Raw genomic sequence first — 20809 nt, forward strand, 5'->3', positions numbered from 1 at the left:
ACTATGATAAGATTATTTGTTCTGATGATGCCTGGTACCTGATCCCTTCGACACCTTGTGATCGCACAGGCTGGTGTGCTGCTTCCATGTGGGCTACCATTTCTTTAAAAACAAAATCAAACTCTTGAATGTTCATGTCTTTTCTATAGCTTATTGATTCTATTATAAATAGCTTGTCCTTCATTTTTGGCCACCAATGACCCCCCCAAAACAAAACAAAAACGAGGGAGAACAATTGATGGGGTGACTTAAAAAAGTTATTGGAAAACTGAAATAGAAAAATAACAGAATTTTTTCATCAAGTGTTTGAAACCCTACTTGTGTTTTCACAACTGAATAGAAGGAAATACATGAATGAGCCTGCTAATTTGGCTTTCCTCTTGAGAATGTTACTTTAGCTGTTTTATTTAATGAAAACATGTCTAGTTTGAATATTTGTGTTACTATGTAATTTTTGTTCCTGTTTGTTATTTATTAACTGAGAACACATGCAGTTGATTGGAGTGTCATATATTGAAACCTCTATTGAAAATAGGACGGCATTCATTAGAAATGGCTGGAGGATAAATAGGGGGAAGAATAGTCTTGAGCCACGCTGATTTTGGGCTCTCCTTATAAATAACTTCAATCATTTACCAACCTGAATATTTTTTAAAGGAGCATACCCATTTCTGTGGAGTTTTATTATACAGTGAAACAAATGCAATCAGCATTTTTATGCTTCTTCTGACATAAATTGCTGCTTTCTCAGTGCAAATGCATGAATATTCTTCCTGAGGCCATGCTGCCCGGACCAGCCAGCCTCTTTTAACTTACAGTCAGTTCTCCTGGTGGCTTTTTCGTAATACTCAGCTGGGGTGTGTCAATTCAACGTATAGGCACAGCCTGTAAGTTTTCAGAGAGGGAGATGTACTTGTACAGTGTCTTAGCTATCTAGTACTGTTATAACAGATAGACCCAAAGTGACCGTGTTCAGTAGGCAAAATTTTATGTCCCAGCGTTGAGGTTACGCTAGAAGTCTGACGCCAGGCTTCCAGCTGTGGGGGGAGAATTTTCTTTCTTTTGCCTCTGGAGTCCTTGTCTCTGAGCTTCTGCTCCTGTGTGATCTTCTCGGAGCTTGGCTCCCCTCTTCCCTGGCCTCTGCTTCCTAGCTGACTTTCATTTTGTAGACTATGTCTATAACAAAGGCAACCTCATTCTCAAATGGGATTGGAACCACAGGCATAGTGGTTCGGATTTATAATACTTTTTGTGGTGGTGGGGAGACACAATTCAATCTGTAACACATAGGCCAAAAATTATCATCCATTTTATAGTTAAAATTTTAATGATCCATGCTAATTGGACAGTTTAATCCTGGCTCCAAACCATGAGTTGATAATTGGAGCATCTGGATATTTAAGCTTTAATCGTAGTAATTTCATTAGAAATTAATCTTACAAGTAAACCCAGAGCATTTAATGTGATTCTTAGGTTTAGAAGATGGAGGAATGAACTCTTTATCATTTGAATTCATTAAACTCCTTTCCCCCTCATTTGATATTTACAAAACACTAAAAGGCTGATATTCCCACTTCTCAATCAAGTTTTCAGGGAATAATTCCTGAAATATTACACACTGAATTAGAAGTCAGTTATATATTTGTTTTTTGGTGTGTTTTTTTTAATGTAGAACTCCTCTTGATGTAAGTGTAGTGAACACTCTCTCCCCTCCAATCCAGCAATACTATTCGAATATTGATGGCTTGCGCTGGGCCTGGTGCTGGCGGCAGTGCTTGGCACATGTGGCCTCTCAGTCATCTCCACAGCTCTGCCATGTGAGCATTTCGCTTGCATTGTACATGGATAGCCTGATACAAAAAGGCTACATTACTTCCCAAAGTCTCATAGCTACTAGGCGTTTCGCTCCAACAGATGGAGATTTGATTTTAAAATGAAGACACACAGCTTGTCTTTTCCTTGTCACACAGCAACTTTGCCTTTACCTTTGAGTCCTGAGTCTAGATAAATCTGCATAGGATGGAGGTGGGAGGAGGAAGCTTTATTTCTCCAAACCTGTGTATAGTTTTAGATCAGTGAAATATAGACACATCCATACTCCTTCCTGTGGGCTGCGGACCCCCAACAGACTTTTCAGGGTTTTATCAGTGATTCTGAAAGTGAGGTTGATTTACGACCAAACTTGAGTATGTTTGTGCAGCAACTAGAATTCAGTGGTGGTGGGTGTGAACTGCGAACCTTGCAGTTAATAGTCCAACAACACTTACCCAACAGCCCCATCAGGGCTCCTTGAAATATAGGAGTAATACTACTACCCGTTTGGTGTCATAGTTTACACGTAAGGAAACCGGTACAAAGAGGGATTGAGTAATTTGCCTCAAGTCACACAGCTACTTACTGTCAGAGCTTGAACTGAAAGCCAAGTGGTCTGGGTCCAGAATCTGGTTATGACCATTTGCTATAGCAATGCTATTGTTATTCTTAGATGCTGGCAAGTCAGTCAGTTCTCGCTCACAGCAATCTACGTACAACAAAACAAAACGGAAACAAGACCAGGTCTCATACCATCCTTACAATTGTTAAAGTTGGGCCCATTGATGCAGCCACTATCAATTCATCCCACTGAGGGCCTTCCTCTTTTTCACCACCACCCCGCTGCCCCCCAAGCATGTGATGTCCTCCAGGCACTGTCTCTCCTGCCTGAGACCATGTCCAAAGTATGTGAAACAAAATCTTGGAATCTTTGCTTCTAAAGAGCATTCTTTCTTAGTGTACTTCTTCCCAGACAGATTTGTTTTGGCAATCCATGGGACTCTTGAATGTTTGTCACCAGCACCATTCTTCAATTGCATGGATTCTCCTTTGGTCCTCCCTCCATTTATATATATAGGAGGCGATTGAAAATGCCATGGCTTGGGTCAGGAACACCTTAGTCCTCAAAGTAACCTCCTTGTTTTTCAACACTTTAAAGAAGTTTGGTGCAGCAGATTTACCCCATGCAATGTGTCTTTTGATCTCCTCACAGCCACTTTCATGAGCATTGATTATGGAGCCAAGCAAGATAAAAATCCTTGACAACTTCAATCTTTTCCAATTGTTACCTCTTGCTTTGGCTTTGAGGATTTTAGTTTTCTTTACCTTGAATTGTAGAGCACTCAAAAGACAAGGCCAATTTAAAATATGACTTTCCTGTTAGTTTTGGAATTCATTTAACTTGCTTAACTTACTGTGTTTAGGGTTAACTAGTGTTTTGAAATTTCTGGGATTGCGTAGACCAAGACTGTCACTGAGTTTACCAGCTTTGTGTAAAATTTGAGGTGGCCTGAAGGTGCTCCCTTAACTGAGTCTTACCGCAGTCCAGATCAGTCAGGGATATAGAAGAGCAGGTTATGTTGTTTTCAAAGGTAGCTTAAACATACAGCAGGTGATAGCAGTTTATCAGCATGTTTTGGAAGTGACATATAAAAAGGTTGATATTATAAGTTGAGATATACTAAAAGCCAACCCATTCTCTAATTGTTGCTTTCCTTTGTCATAAAGTTCAACATAAGTAAGAAATATCACTTAAATTAATACTTAATCTACCAGACAAAAACCACTCTCCGTTTTGACTGCATCATATAGAATTGGGTCCACAGATATTTCTACAGTTGAATACTGTGGTTATTTTTAGCAGAACGGTGGGAAAATGTATGGATTTCAGATCCTACATGATGTAGTAAAGGTAATTCTTCCACAAGTGGCAGACTAGGAGAAGAAACTTGATTCCCTCTGAAGGGGTCTTCACCATAAAAATAAAAGACAGCTTTTTCAGTGCATTTGTTAGCTGTCTGTACACACTTCCTATGATGACTGGAGACCCATATGTCTTGCGTTCAGCAATACATACCGTATATACTCATGTATAAGCCGAGTTTTTCAGCACATTTTAAAATGAATTTTCTTGTGGTAAAAATAAGTGCCTCGGCTGATTTATGGGTTGGCTTATACTCGAGTATATACGATAGTTCATATTTTCTCGCATTTTTACATTTCCTGTGGTAAACATAGAGGATAAAACATTTTCTGGGAAGAAATAAAAACAAAAATATTTCCTGGACCTTTTCTTGAACTCATCTTGAAGAAAATTTGGAAAAGATGGTAGAAGAAATATGTAAAAGAAAAATATAGTTGGAAAGTACAATCTGTGAAGTTTTCATGAATATATTAATCCAATTCCCAGTCATATACTAACATAATATAAACCTTTTCATTTATGCTTCTTGAAGCCACCTTGATTACCACTGTCCACCTGGACACAAGGATACCAACTTGGGAAGATACCATATCACATATCTCTTATAGCATACTAAAACATTATTTGAACCTCATATTAAGCATAGGTATGCATATTTATAATAGTCCTTTAAATTTTAAAACTTCTTTCTATGTTGTTTTGTAATATGCATTTAGTATTTTATTTATTTATGTATTACATTTTATTGGCATTTAATTCACATCATACAGTTCAACAGTTCATTCATTTTAAAAAGAGTTTTACAGTCATCACCACAATGAATTTTAGAACATTTTCTTTCTTGTACTCCTTGCTACTAGCTCCTCTTCTCCCCTCAGTCTCTCCTGCCATACCCCCAAGAAACCATTAGTCCAGCTACTGTCTCTGTGTAGTTAATAATATTTGAAGATCATTTTTCAAAGCTTTAGGAACAACAGTATACAAACCGAAACAAGTTTTGATTGTTTTATTCTCTAGTACTTACTCATTCGGTTAGGAAATGAATGGTCAACATTAAAATTAGCCTTCTATTTTCCTTATATTTTCCATAATTCATAAGGCTCTTTAAAATTAGCCCATTAATTGTATTAGTTGTATTTGGAAAAGCATCTTGGAGGATCTAGTTTTCTCTTGATCTTTCTGAGGATTATCTGCTCTGTGCCTCAGATTTATGTTGAGTTGGCTTTTCTTAGTCATGCAGCCCCCTTTCAGGGTGATACAGGCTACTTTGACCCCATAGTCCAATTAATTTTTAAAACCGTATATACAAGCTATGCATGTGCCTGGAATATTCCAAGAAATAGAAATCTTAAAACAAATTATCAGTTCAAATCCTTATAAAAACATGAATGTGGATTAGCACGCATTTCGAGATTGACCTTGTTAATTTGCATTGATTAGCCGTACTCAGTTGAGCGCTCTATGTATGTGCTACAACAATACTAGGCAACGCCTATAGCTTCAGACTCAAGCTTCCAAGATCCTGTGATCTGGTAGGAAGACTGTACCTAAATTATAGCAAGATGATTATCGGATTTAAGGAGTTGGGGCAGGGGGAATGGTGGGGAGAATAGTCAACATCACTTTTAGTTGCTGATGTTCATTTCTGTAATCTCATTTACCGAACTTGTAAACTGATCTTTGAAATCTTTTCTGTAGGAAATTTTGGGAGCGGTTTATTGCCTTGTGCCATGAAAATAATAGCCTACATGGAATCACTTTTGAACAGATCAAGGCTCAATTAGAGGCTTTAGAACTAAAGAAGACGTATGTGTTGAATCCACTGGCCCCTGAATTTATCCCCCGGGCTCTGAGGCTGCAGCATTCAGGAAACACCAGCAAACAACAGCAGTCACCACCCAAGGTAAACCCTCTGCTAGAGAAATTGAAGACAGGGCAGATGGGCCAAAGGTTTATTGAGTTGCAAATTTCTTTAAGTATTGGAATTGAAAGACTTGGGGGAAGCACAATTTCTGCAAGGAACATGTTTGTATTTAGGCACATAAGTGACAATACATAGTGTTTAAACCCCAAACCAAACCCATTACTGTTGAGTTTAATCTAATCATAGCAACCCTATGGAACAGTAGAAAAGCCCCCCAAGGTTCTAATCTTCAAAGGAGCTGCTGTATCTTCCTCCTGCAGAGCAGCTGGTAGGTTTTCAAACCAGCAACTTTTCAGTTTGCAATCAAGTGCTGAACCCCTGTACCACCAGGGCTTCTGCATCATGTTCTCCAAACAAAACAAAACAAACCCCATTGACATCAAGTTAAGTCCAGCTCTTAGTGAGCCTTCAGGACAAGAGTTGGACCGCTCCACAGGATTTCTGAGACTGTACATCTTCCCCAGAGCAGACAGCCTCATCTTCCTCCTGCAACATAGTGTTTCGCCATATTTAATTGTAGTAATCACTCTCAAAAAGTTTGTGAATACCTGAATTTCTCTAGTGTACTTTGTTTTGTTGTGCCAGGACAAGATCAATTAACCCACAGGCCACGCTAATTCAAGTTAGTAAGCCTTTCTTAGCCGGCTGTCATGGGGTGGCTAGAGCCTAATTCTTCTAAGACCCCGGTTGCTTAAAGTGGGAGGTTTTTGGACTATGGAGTAAACAAGGCATCGGGCAGGTGGCGTCACACTGTATGGAGAAAAGGGGACCTTAGATACAAAGGCAGGTGGTGGTATGGTATTGGGAACTGTGGACCTTTCAGAAACAGCAGGGGGTTTAGACTCATCGTCAGCAATTTCAAGAATAAATGGCAATGGCTCAGCAGTTACAGAAAACAGCAGTTAAAAGAGGAATTTGCAGTAGTTGCAAAATGGCCATACTTCGATCAATACAAAATGGCTACACTCAGGCTAATTAATACAGTATGGTTGCATCTACATTGACTACATGGCTACATCTACATTGACTACTACATCATGGTTGCATTGGGGTCAATTGTGGGTTTCTACAGTACAGTATAGCACCCCAGTCCTCTCTAATAGAATGGTTTGGGCAAGATGTGAAGAACACAAAACCATTTTAAAGACTGTCACACTCAATAAAAGCATGCTCTTACAGCATATTATTCATAAGGAATCTTCTTATAATAAAAATATTGCTATTAAGAAAATAATTCTAATGATTTATAATGAGTGTACAATGCCAATTCCTTTCAAATGGTATTTGACAGTGAGAAAATATCATTGTCTTGAAGATTATTTTAATTTGATTTTGACCTATATTTTTTGTAAGACCAGACGAGGCAGAGGAGGAGACCCAGGCCATGCCTACTTTTAAACCAGAGTTATTTTGGACAGAGACAGCTGGCATATTTGCTCATGTGCCTGAAAAAGTGCTTACACTTACCTAGAAAAGAAAGAATGACAAAGGCATTAGTATTTATTCGTAGTTTTTTAGTGTATTTAGTTGTCAGCAAGGTATTATGTGGAGCTTCATTTTTTGTTAGAAAAATCATTTTATTGGGGGCTCGTATAGCTCTTATCACAGTCCATCCATCCGTCCATCCATTGTGTCCAGCACATTTGTACATATGTTGCCATCATCATTCTCAACATTTTCTTTCTACTTGAGCCCTTGGTGGAGCTTCATTTTTAAATGTAAAGCCTAATGTGGGTGAACTAGCCAGTGGTTTCATATTTAACTTTTTTTTTTAAGCTGAATAGGTATTGGACTAAGAAGAAAACTTTTGGGTTAATACAGTTTATATTCTTCATTAAATAAAAAAGAACCTATTGTGAAATGCTGCTGTAGTGATCTGCATTCTAAGAGATTAGGTATTAGATAAAGGGAGATAACCATATTCGAGGGGACTCAGGAGCAGACTGTCTATGCTGACGACCCCTTATCACCTCACTCTCTCTACCCGTCCTCAGAATGAGTGGTCCTGATTCTGCTGGCAGGGACGGGGTGAAACCGTACCATCTTTGGAAGCTTTGTCTTCCTGTACTCACACTGTGAGAACGATTCCGAGGATCAATACTAGTCAGAAGTGAGTGCTCTGAAAAGAACAGGACATCGTTTATAGACTTCCGTGGTCAATTGCTTCTTAGCACTTCTGTTTGCCTGCTGCTGCCGGAGTCTGGCTTGCTAGTCTTCAGGCAACACTGCGGGGTTAGTCTGTTCACCTGGTCGTCTCAGAGCCAAATGAGGACCCTCAGAAGACATATTCTTTGAGGGAATGCATGCATGAATGAAGACATTATCTGAATGAATAAATGGTGTAATAGAGTCCTCAAAAAAATTGATATCCTGAAGTATAAAAGTCTTTCCCTTAAAGAACATTCTGCCTAAGTTCTGAGATCCGTTGGTAAAATTTTGGAGTTATTTTTAGGGGATTCCCTTTGTATAGAGTTAGCTCTAGTTTAAAAACCAAAACCAAACCCACGGTCATCAAGTCAGTTCAGACTTGTAATGACCTTATGTATGGTTTTCGAGATTGCAGATCTTTACAGGAGCAGAGTGGCTGGTGGTGAGCGTGAACCGGCGACCTTTCCCTTAGCAGACCAGTATGTATCTCATAGCACTGCCAGCTCTTTGAGCCCTGCTTTACTGCTCTGTGGTTTAGACTCCCAAACACTGTGTATTTTGTATAGGTCAAAATATATGCTAAGTCAACATATGCTAAAGTATGGATGGCATCCAGGTTCGAACTGTATCAAGTGCTGGTTACATCTTGTAGGCATGACACTACCTTTTGAAAGGATAGACCCCAAGCACATAGCACTCTTAACTGCTAACACATGCTGTTAGGCATACTTCTAACATTATTGTGTAAGGTTGCCCTCAACTCGGTTACTTCCTGTATTTTCCCATTGCTGCTACAAGAAAAATTAACGCAAACCCAGTGGCTTACAACAATACAAATTATTCTAGCACAGTTCTATAGATCAGAAAGAAGTCTTGGTGGTGCAGTGGGTTAAGTGTTGGACTGCTCACTGCAAGTTAAGCAGTTCAAAACCAAGAGCCACTCCTTGGGAGAAAGATGAGGCGTTCTACTCCTGTAAATACTTAGTCTTGGAGACGCACAGAGGCGGTTCTGTTCTGTCTGTTGGTTCTTCAAGAGTCAGTATCTAATGTGTGGCAGTGAGTTTGGTTTGAGCAGTTGTTAGATTGGCTGGGTTTTTTTGCTCTGTTTCACAAAGGTGAGGTCAAGGTGGTAGCCGACTTAACCTGGAGACTCTGGAAAGAATCTCCTTCTGCACTCGTGCACTTTCTTGGCCGGATCTAGTGCCTTCTGGTGGTAGGTCCAAAGTTACCGGTTCTTTGTTGGTTGGCATGTGGGCATCACCCTCAGTTCCTGGAGGACTCGCTCCAGTCCTCATAGCTCAGTTCGCATCAGCTCTGCATGGAGTCTCTTGACTTTCCCTTTCAAAGAATCTCTTCACTCTCCCCCCACATCCTCTGAGTCTCGCCAGGGAAACCCCTCTGCTCTCTAGATTTACTGGGTCTACTAAGATCCACGCCTGCACTTCCATCTGCAGTCACTTTTGTCACAGAATGGAGCAGGGTCACAGGGTAGAGGTCAGGTTGCTGACATGGAATCTACTTGATAGCAATGTTTTTCTGTGTTTTGTTGGTTTCTGAGATGAGGTCATGAGCATTGGGGAGCGGTGGGGGCGGGGCATTCTGCCTCCCCGACTCTTTGTGAGTCAATCGCTGTGCTCTCTCCACTCGGTTAAGAACCGCCTTGGTTGGTGGGTGGTTAGCAGGTGACTGTGATACGTTTGGAGGTGGAGACATCTGACTGTCTGTCGGTGTATCTGCCGCAGGCTGCTCTTGTCACTTGTAATTGCTCACTCTGTTCTCACTGACTTAGGCCGTTCTTCTCTTTGACTTTTTCTCCTTTCTCCTGCCAGTGTGCCTTACCTTTATGTGCCTCAGAAGTGTCCAGTAGTGATTCTTTTTGCCTGTTGTTTCTCTTCTCAAGAGCAGTTGTTCTTAACTGCTCTTACTCACCCTTACCCAGCTAACCTCAGTCCTCCGGTGTTCAGTCCGGATCCGAATATGGGCAGTTGCGAGCGGATGAAGTAGCTATTTTGCATTGGTTAAGATGAGCTTTTCTTCCTGCCTTGGACATTCACCCCTCTGTGGGCTCCAGCTTTAGCTGACATGACCCATACACTTGTGTGTCTGAGGGGGAGTTGCGACGTGTGCTGCTGCTTCGCTCAGGGTGGGTTACACGTAGCCAGTGGACAGAAAAAGAAATGTTTTCCAAGTCCAGGAGCATCAGATATCTTGGGAGGATAGGAAAAAGAAGGAACTCAAGAGCGTAGGCACAATGCAGTTTTTATATTTTGCTTCCAGATTTCTAAAGTTACTTTTAAAAATGGAAATACAAAATGTGATTTCCTCACCGAATTATCTTGTTCTCACTGCATAATGGAATATGTATATTTAATCACACTGGGCATTTTAAGTTTATCATGAGCTCTGCAACCTGAAAATACGATTAGCTGCTAAATTATCATTTTGTGGGGGATTGGGCAGCCTTTTAAAAACTCTTTTGTGTTACTTTGTCCATCTCACCATCCACGGAGCTGTTCCTCCTGGCAGCCGGTACTCGCTCATCGATACCTGAGTGTGGTAGGGGACAGGTGTGCACCTCTCAGGCCGCCGAGTCCTGCAGTGTATTCCAGTTTCATGAGTAGTTTTTAGGTGGATTCTGTACGTAGCTATCGCATGTATGGATTTTGACGTGCTTCTAGACTTCATAAATACTGCTCGGGGGCCTCATGGGCTGAGTTGGACTGCTAGATGCAAGGTCAACAGTTGGAACCTCCCACAGGAGGAAGGTGAGGCTTTCTGCTCCTGCACAAATGTACAGGGAGCCAAAGGGGTCAGTTCCACCCAGGCCTAGAGTCACCATGAGTCAGAATCAAGTGTCAGTTGGGTTCAGGGTCTTGAGCCTTTTTTGTTGTGGCTGTTGTTGTTGTTTTAAGTGATTGGCTCTGTGGTAACCCTTGACTCTCCCCTCTCAGTCTGGAAAGCAGCCTTGCAGGGCTGGGTGCTCAGTGTAAAAGGGAGGCACTTAGCCTCCGGGAGAGGAGGTGACTTGACTTGCCCGAGGTTGCACAGCCAGGAAATGGTGAAGCTGTGTTCACACTGAGCTCTGCCCATGTCTAGAGTCAGTCTTTGTCCATGGACTTCCTCCCAGGGAGAATTGTCTTTCTAATTTTAGCCTGTCCTGTAGGGTCCTTATGGGTTGGCATTGACTCGATGACAGTGAGTTTTTTTGGTAGAATCATGTTGCATTAATAAGGTGGCTGTTATTTGTAAGATAAAGAGCCGTTCATATACTGTGTACTCACCATTATCGGTGTCATCTATTTGTATTCCACTGTAAATTTTAAGAAGGCGAATGTAATGTATCACTCTGATCTTCCCTGCAGTTAGCAACTGAGAAGCAGTAGGAATGCACTTGTGGGCATTCTCTAAGCCAGTGGTCCTCACACTTTTTAAACAGGGGGCCAGTTCACTGTCCCTCAGACTCATTGGAGGGCCGGACTATAGTTTAAAAAAAACTATGAGCAAATTCCTATGCACACTGCACATATCTTTTTTTGAAATAAAGAACAAAACGGGGCAAAAACACCCAGCAGGCTTGATAAATGTCCACTGCCGTAGTTTGAGGACTCCTGCTCTAAGCTCTTGTGCAAAAAGAAGTTAAATATGAAGAATTTACAATAAAATATTTTTCCCTTTATTGGAAATGTAATATGTATTAATGGTGTAAAATTTTGGGGAGAAAACCTACCAGTAATAATAGACAAACATAAATACATCATACACACACAAAGGGGTACCCCCCAAAAAAACAGAAAAAAGCTCTACTGAGAGGAGCTATTGTAGTACGCATTTTTTCCTACAAGGAAAGCATCGAGCAACTCGCTCCGAGTTAGTGCACCCAGTGGCCTGGGAAGGTTCTCTCTGGTCACAGTGGGTGTTTTTCATAAATGCAGTTCCGCTCAAACCTCGTGTTTTGTGGTGGCTGATTTAAGAACACAGCATGCGGCTGTGAAATTTTGTTTCCTGCCTGGGAAAAATGCCATCAAATCTGTTGTGATGTTGAAGACACCTTACACGGACAGCATTATGAGAAAAACCACAGGCATTAAGAGTGGTTTTCTCATTTCATAAAAGGTGAAAATGTCAGTTGATGACAAACTTCATTCTGGATGTCCATGAGTCTGTAAACTTCCCGAATGGAGGAAAATGTCGACTTATAATGCATTTGGAGTTCATTACACCAGTTCAGGCTATTAATCAAGCTTTGTATTTAGAGAAGAATGCAAAATGGTTTGACAGGGAAAAAAAAGCCTGATTTGTGCCAGACTGGGGACTGGTTTTGTCACCATGACAGTATACCTGCTTATAGCAGCCATCTCAGTGCATCAGTTTGGGGCATAAAAACCATCAGTTTGGGGCATAAAAACCAGCACGCCTCTCTTGCCCCAGGCACCTTATTCACCTGACTTTGGTCCGTGCAACTTCTTTTTGTCTCTGCGAATGAAGAGGAACATGAAAGAACAGTGATTTGAGTAGAAAAGGTGAAGAAGAAAACAAAGGAGGTGCTGTCTGCCATCCAAACCGATGAGTTTGGAAAATGTTTCCAAGAATGGAATCACAGATTTGACAAATGTATTAAGTGTAATGGGGAGTACTTTGATAGTGATACAGTTATTTTATTTTTAGAAAATGTAAGTACATAGCTTTGAAAAAACTCTGGTTTTGGAGGGGTACTCCCTCATATATATACTCATATTACACATAATTTTTTTAATTAAAAGATTATGTTATTGGGGGCTCTTATAGCTTTTATAACAACCCATAACATCAATTGTATCAAACATATTTGTACTTATGTTGCCATCATTATTTTCTAAACATTTACTTGCTATTTGAGCTCGTGGTATCAGCTCCTCTTTTTCCCTCCCCTCCCCTACCCTCATGATCCCTTGATAAATTATAAATTATTATTATTTTCATGTCTTACACACCTGTCTCCCTTCCTCCATGATTTCAGTTGTTCATTCCCCTGGTGGGGCTGGTTATACACATAATTTTTATACCTTATTTTCACCAGAAAAAATATGTCCTAGATATCTTTATATGTCAATAAATATATTGGGGGGCACCTTCAAAAGGTTCATGGAAAAATGGAATCCTATTATTTTTTAATTGAAGTTTTTCCACAATTTTTTGAAGCTCTCTATATACAAATTTTACCATTTTTTTAATGCTAAATTTGTATATAAAATGTAACCTTCCTATTGTCATTGCTGGCTAGATGTTTGCAGCTTGCTAGGTCTTCGTGAAGTAAAAGGTCTGTGTAAACAAGCACTTAGGTCGAGAAAGGGAGCATTGTCACTTCTCCCAAAGTCTTCCATGACCCTGTCATGACCACATCGACTCTTCCCCGTCTAGTACAGGGGAACTGCTACTTATAGGGCTGTACCTCGTTTTGAACTTTATGTAAATGGAATCATATGCATGTGTACTTTTGTGCTTGACTTTCTGTTTAACTTTTTGTAAATTGGGTGAAGGTTCACAGGGCAGTTCAACATTCAACAATTAATACGCATTTTATATAATCTCATTAATTGTGAGACCCTCAATATAACATCACTTATCCTATTCCTCCCGGTGTTACCTGTTTCGATTCCTCTTTCTTAACCCTTCTGAATTCTGTCCTGGGTTAAATGCCAACCCTTTCCAAAGAGTCCATCTCTTGTTAGAAGTAAGGATGGTGAGGCTCTGTCTCCATACTTTGGACTTGGTGTTTAGAGGGACCTGTCCCAGGAGAAGGACAGTATGTTTAGTAAAGTAGAGGGGCGGTGACACAGAGGAAGCCCCTCACTAGGGGCTCCGCTAGAACAGCATTTGGGAGGTTGGGGCAAGCCCGGGCAGTGTTGGTTCTGTTCCACGTCGGATTGCTGGGGGTCAGAACCAATTCCAGGGCACCCGGCAGCAGCAACAAAGAAACTCTCTAAGAGCTATATTGACAGTGTGCCTGCAACAGTGGGTCCAGGCATAGTAACAATGGTGACAATGGCGCAGGACCAGGCTTGTTTTTATCCTGTGGTACCTAGGGTGCTATGAATTGGAACTGATTCGACTAGCACAGTCAATCGCTATCTTCTGTTGTTTATTTGTAAGCTTTCCATTGTTAATGTTATGATGAGTATCCAACCTGTAATAGAATTGTGTCCAAACCCATGATTATTCCACTAAATCCATGATGATTTATTAAAATATTTGTGTATTTCTTGACATTGTTAATATTTTAAAACCAACATTTTAAAGCCAAATTTCTTTCTAGAAAATATTTACATTCTCTCAGGTTGATGATGGCTGTATCTCTTTTTCTGTTCTTCACTGAATTTATACTCTAAGATAAAATGAATCATTGTCTAGCTGTTGAAAATCCCAAATCACATTGTATTTGTGGTGTTGTTAAAGTTGTCATTCTTGAGAATTAAAGACCCTGGAAAAACTTTAAATTGTTTATGAATTTTAGAAAACTTTATGATGAACTTGTAAAGGAATAGAATTTAGGTTTGAATCATATTGATCATGTGTTTTCTTTTATCAAGAAAATTCATTTAAAAAAAAAAGAAATTTTAAATAGCCTCAACATGAAATTGAGAAACTCTTGAGGCTCATGTGATTTGTAACTTGAGTTGAGCAAGACTTAATGTTTAAAAAGAAAGGGACTCAAAGTAGTCTAGTCACAGTCTCAAATGCTTAATTGTTGTTGTGTACATTAATTTTACACATGATTAGGGAAATAGTTATTGTTCTCTAGGATTAAACATGCTGAAGTCTATAAATACACATATGAACGTTTTTGTTTCTGTTTTTTTCTTTAAAGGGAAAAGCCCTCCATCATACTCAGAATGATCACTTTCAGAATGATGGCCTTGGTAAGTGGAAAAATAAGCCCTATGAAAATTTGATTATGAAAGTGGCCCCAAACCACAAAGAGGAGCAGAAGAGGTTGGGGAGAGAGTCACAAACACACAGACAGACACCTTCAACTTCACTTGATTAATTGTGCCCACCATGCCTGTTCTTGTGAATGTTTTGCTAGATCATTTCTGAAAAGGGTGATTTGATAGGTTTTGCTGCAAACCCAGAGGTTTTGAGGAGAAACACCGAAGCCTCTTTTCAGCATAGATTGTTAGGAAACATTTGTACCCGATAGATGTTATGTCATACAAAATTTAAGAGAGTGTATTTTCAAGATCTTCAATGTTGTAGAATTATGCTTCTAAAAGAGCATGTATTTAACCGTTTTGCTGTGTTACAACCACTGTTACAAGCTGCATTCTGAAGAATTGTATAGGCTTTCCCTGATTCAGAAAATCATTCACTGTGTGTGGATGTGTGTTCACGGTTTCTCTCCTGAGGAACACATCTCAGACAGCTTTTCAGTGATGCTAGTTTATAATAAACGCATCAAATAAAACAAACACCTTTTGTATATCCCAAGCTAATTTTAGAAGAACACTGTAAGATTGTTATGTTTTTACTCTGCCACACTGATCATTTTTTGTTGATGAGGCATGTTATGGCAAACCTGGGGAACATAATTTGCTGCTGGATAATTCAGGTTCTCTTTATGTAGTTGAAAATGTACAGCGATTGAGTGCCTCTCTTTTCTGTTTGTTTTTCAGTCCAGCCAAACCCTTCTGTTCTTATTGGCAATCCTATTAGAGCTTACACTCCTCCACCCCCTCTTGGACCTCACCCAAGTCTGGGGAAATCGCCAAGCCCCGTGCAAAGAATAGACCCTCACACTGGGACAAGTATTCTTTATGTACCTGCTGTCTATGGAGGGAACGTAGTCATGTCGGTGCCTTTACCTGTAAGTGGATGTTTGAAGTAAATTAGGCTTCACTTTAAACTGCAGTGAGTGGCTATCTACCATCTCAAATTGTGTCCTACCAGCCCCCCCCCCCCTTTTTTTTTTTAAAGTTTTCATTGTCCAGGCAGTTTCAAAGCAACTCTTCTCTATATTCTCATGTTTTGAATTGACCAAAAATTGTGAATTGTTGCTTTTAGTTTATTTTATTAGACCATTGCTGGAGAAACCTGTAAATTGGATGGTTTGGTTTTAGAAGACTTTTTATTCTGTTAAAAATGCCTTTACAGGGGAAAGTTGGGCTAAACGTTGACACTGCTAGAAGATTGCCCTTGTGTTTTATGAGGGGATATTTTTGGTTTTGCTTTTGTCTTTTGTACTGGTACAAATCAGTAATCCTTCCTAAGAAATACAGGCCAATGGAGGAGACAAAAGAGGCTTGGATTAGTCTAATTCTCAAGGATCTAAATTTATCTGAGAAATTCCATGCTGTATGAAATCTTCCTGCTACTTAAAAACACGAGTCAATCCGTCCTTCCTTAAGAGTATAGCTTTTAGGGGCTGCCATCTAGTAAAGAGATATCCATGTTTTGTTAGTTCTCCTTCTTTACCAATTAAAAGTACTTGATAATCTTTTTAGCTTGCTGATCTACTAAAACAATTCCAGACTCAGGAATTTTTGCTTAGAAAATATTTCTTTCCTTTGGGGCGGCAACTTTAATTTTAGGCAGTAATAACCATTGCCAAGGATCTTTGGCATCCCTGCTTATACCTCAGAATGGGAATTAGCCTCACTGTAGGCATGTCTTAGCCATGCTGGTAATGACGGTTCACAGTCAACACCAGCCACTGAGAATGACTTCCAGGGTGAAGTGTGTAATGCCCCACCCCTTGGACTCTAGCATAGACTTTAGCTGAGTTACTGCTTCCCAGACAGCTGGGTAATGCTCTGCATCATCTGCTAGAAATAGTAACGCCCTTGGGAACGGATTTCACTTACTAGGTCAAGAGGCTTTTCTTTCTTCCTTTTTTTAAAATAAATCATTTTATTAGGGGCTCTTAACAGCCCTTATAACAATCCATCATATCAAACACATTTGTACATATGTTGCCATGATCATTTTCAAACCCTTTTCTTTCTACTTGAGCCCTTGTATCAGTCCGAACCAGGCTTTCATTATGTAGAATTTCTAAGAGGTTGCATCCAACAGTTCCAGCAGCTCGTAGACCATATTTGTTCATTTGTGTTAATTGCAGAGATTAGCTAGCCACGCACCCTTGGGCATGCTTTCTGTTTCTGTGGTGTAAAATCGAGTTGGATTAACACAAACCTGGATTAACACGATCACCTGTTAGAATTTCACCCACTATAAAAGTGAATATTAATCCCCCCCCCTTGTAAAGTCAGTATGCCTCTTTTCTGAGAGAAAAAATACTTCTTAAAGTATTGCTTAAAATTTTCTATTCTCTTTTTGTTCTAGTAAATTTACATAGTTATGTCTTAAAAATGTATTTTATGGGCTAACCCATGATATCTATACTTTCATCTTGAGGGGAAATGATCCAAGACCGTAACATGGATTAATGTCTCAGGCATAATTACCCATCTTAAGTCTTTAAGTTCATTCTAACTTCACCAATGGTTGCATTTTCCATATTCTCTAAAGTCAAGTGATTCGGGAGCCATTTTAGTATAGTAAAGCTAACATAGTAATCCTGGTAGGGTCAACTTTGTAGTTAAATTATTTTGATAAAATTTACATCTTTGTGTTTGTTTGCTTTGAGAGTACTTTGTCCTCTAAAATGTATGTATTATATCTCTGTTTTTAATAACCTAGGTACCATGGACAGGATACCAGGGTAGGTTTGCAGTTGATCCTCGAATCATTACACACCAGGCAGCCATGGCCTATAATATGAACCTATTACAGACACATGGACGAGGGTCACCTGTACCTTATGGCCTTGGGCATCATCCACCTGTCAGCCTAGGGCAGCCTCAAAATCAGCATCAGGAGAAGGAGCAACCGGAGCCAAATCGCAATGGTGAGTTGCTTTGCTTTGTACAAATACCAAGTTCTTTTGACAGTCTGATTATTAACTTTTTCTTGGGTAATTGAACTCTGTGGGAGAGAATCTGATATAATAGCTGTAGGCTCTTGCTCCAAAAGATTTGCCTAGAATTCCTGAGGGTCCCCCAAGTTAGTTATTAAACCTTACCATTTAGGATTGGTATTCCCTCATCTCTTTTAAAGGAATTAAAGTTTAGCATTCAGAATGCTTTAGGTAGCAATCATTTAAACTGAAGACAAAAAAATTCTATTTTGTTAAACATTTTTGCTGACCCAAAGTATTTTTGCAGTGTATTAAGCATTAATGTACTATGAAGCTAATGGGTTTATTTTATATGTAAATCTTGACCTCTTATCTGCTGGAATTATAAATAAGAAGAAATGGCCCACTGCATTTTTTTTAAGTCATGTTAGTTGAGGTATAGTTTACATGCACTCAGCTTCCTTCTCTCACTGTATTGTTTCATGAATTTTGACAAATACATGGAGTATAACTACCATCATAGTCGAGATCTAGAACATCTGCACCATCTCAAAAAGCTTCCTCAAGCCCCTTTGCGGTCAGTTTCTTTTTCTAACAATCACCTAGCCCTGGCAGCAGCCGCTCTGATTTCTGTCTCTGTCCTCTAAAATATTAAATAAATGGATTTGTAAACTATTTAGCTTTTTGTGTTGGACGTTTTCTACTTAGCACGGTGTGTTTTCGAGTCATCTCTTAGTTGTTTTGCTTTTCTTGCTGAGTGGTCCTCCATTGTGGGGCTTTACCTCGATGCCTTTATTCGTCAGTGGGATGGACGCAGTAGTAGTTTCACAAGTTTTGGTCTTAAGTTCTTGAAAAAAAGTATTATCTCCAAATATAGCTGATATTTTTCTTCTCTTTTTTTTCCTTGTCAGTTTTGCTTTATGAATCTTAAAGTTGTATTATTAGATCATATTAACTACTTAGGATAGCTATATCTTCTTGTGAGGATGGCATAAGACTGGCTGATGTTTTATATAGGGTTTCACCCCATTTATTTTTGTGGAAGGTGTTCCTTTTCCCTTGTAAGGCTCATTACTCTGAGATCCACTGTACTCGATAATGTCAGTACAGCCACTTGAGCTTTCTTTGGACTAATGTTAGCAAGATGTTTTTTTCCTGTCTTCTTATGTTTTACCTATTTGTATCTTTTTAATTACATGTTTCTTTTAGGCAGTATGTAGGTGTGACTTCTGTTATCTAATATGAAAACGTGTACCTTTTAATTGCCTTATTTAAGCCATTTATATTTAATAAAACATTTACTGTAGTTAGGTTTGAATTGCTCTTCTGCTGTTTGTATTTGATTTGTTCGCCCCCTTTTCTTTTTATGGCTCCATCTTATCATCTTGGTTGGCTTGTTAACTTCAACTTTTTTTTAAGTGATTGGTTCAAGGTTTATAGTATTATCGTTTAACTTCTCACATTCTGCTTTCTGGTTGATCACTATGTAGAGTGAAAAACAACCTTCCACTGTTTCGGTTTCCCTATCCTGGCATTTATGCTATTGTTGACATTTTTTAAACTTGTATGTATGTTATAAACTTTGAATACACTGTTATCATTTTAAACTGTGTGTGTGTGTAAACATATACAAAGCACACACCCTTTCAGTAGTTGTTACAGTTCAGGGACACTGGTTACAGTCTTCATTTTGTGTCACCCTCACCATCTTGACTGGTATCATGTTTCCACCAGTAACTCTGACTCACTGCTCCCTAAACTTTCCACCTGTGCTTCAGAGCTGCTTTTGCCCTTTTAATCTCCTATAAATAGTTCATTGAAAGGACTTGATGCTTATAGCAAATATTCTTTACTGGTTGCACGAAACAGTTGTTATTTAAAGATAGCATCAAGTAGTAGTTTTGATTTGGGGTTTAAGATTATCTCGAGGTAATAGATTCAGGGTTCCTCACTCTGAATGGCTTTAGTAAGTCTGGTTTTTATAGAAATTTTGAGTTCTGTTTCATCTAATTTCTCCTTTGGATCAGGATCCATCTATTATTTTTTGGAACAAAACTTTCAGATTGACAGCCAGGCACCATCCGCTTCTTCTGGCTTCATGACAAAAATGGTAAAGGTGGCTCTTGGAGGAAACTAGGCCTGAAGTCTTCTTTCTCTTTCTGATGCTCAGACTTCCTCCTTTGATGGCTGCTCACAAGCAGATTCTAGACACAACTCATCACACTGGGGAGTCAAGTGGGAACTCTAAAAGCAGCATTAGGATAGTTGTGAAGAGTCACATTTTTCAAAAGAGTTTTAAATGTAAAAAAGAATCTTAGGTAGTTACCCTTGTAGTTACCATTTTTTGGTAATCTTTCTCCCCCTTGTACTGCATTTTTAGGGAAACAACTTGTTTTGACGTTCCTTGTCGGAGAGGGTCTTTTGGTGATGAATTCTTTCAGCTTTTGTATGTCTGAAAATGTTTTTATTTCATTTTCTCTTTGATTGATATTTTTTCATTGTTTATAATTCTTCGTTGACAGTTTCTGTCTTTCCATGGTGTCATTTCATTGTTCTCACTTGTATGGATCCCAGTGAGGAATCTGATGTCACCCATAGCTTTCTTTGCCTTTCTCTACAGAATGTCTTTTTCCCTCTGGCTGCTTTTGAGAATCTTTTTTGGTTTGAGCAATTTGATTATATAAGCCTTTCTGTAGTTTTCTTCATATTTCTCTTGTTTGAGGTTTATTTTGTTTTGTTTCCCCCCAAGCTAGTGAGTTATTGGCTTTTATTTCTTTGGATATCTTTTCCATTTGGTCTTCTCTCCTGTTCTGTAGGATTTTAAATACGCGGAGCTGAGGTTGTTTAAAGTTGTTGCACAGCTCACGGACAGTCTGTTAATTCTTCTCTTTGTGTTTCATTTTGGGAAGTTCCTGTAACGTACTGTACCTTCAAGTTGGTTATGTCTTTCTCCTACATTAACTAACCTGCCAGTAATCTCACCCAGTGCATTTTTATTTTCAGACTTGTTTGTTTTCATCTCTCTCTCTCTCTCTCTCTTTTAAAAAATCGTTTTATTAAGAGCTCTTACAATGCTTATCACAATCCATACATCAGGCATATTTGTACA

At 39.3% G+C, this 20809-nt stretch overlaps 1 protein-coding gene across 1 annotated transcript in view; it reads left to right on the top strand.

Annotated features, from left to right (window-relative positions):
- Positions 1–20809, top strand: part of HELZ (helicase with zinc finger) — a 174977-nt gene that overhangs the window by 117892 nt on the left and 36276 nt on the right. The window contains exons 24-27 of the mRNA XM_045299480.1: positions 5435–5639; positions 14653–14704; positions 15458–15648; positions 17484–17691. Of these exons, the coding sequence (XP_045155415.1) occupies positions 5435–5639; positions 14653–14704; positions 15458–15648; positions 17484–17691 (656 nt within the window). The remainder of the gene's footprint in view (positions 1–5434; positions 5640–14652; positions 14705–15457; positions 15649–17483; positions 17692–20809) is intronic.

The sequence above is a fragment of the Echinops telfairi genome, unplaced genomic scaffold (assembly GCF_000313985.2).
Source record: "Echinops telfairi isolate 266 unplaced genomic scaffold, ASM31398v2 ScPeMD7_7458;HRSCAF=8496, whole genome shotgun sequence".
NCBI classification, from domain to species: Eukaryota; Metazoa; Chordata; class Mammalia; order Afrosoricida; family Tenrecidae; genus Echinops; species Echinops telfairi.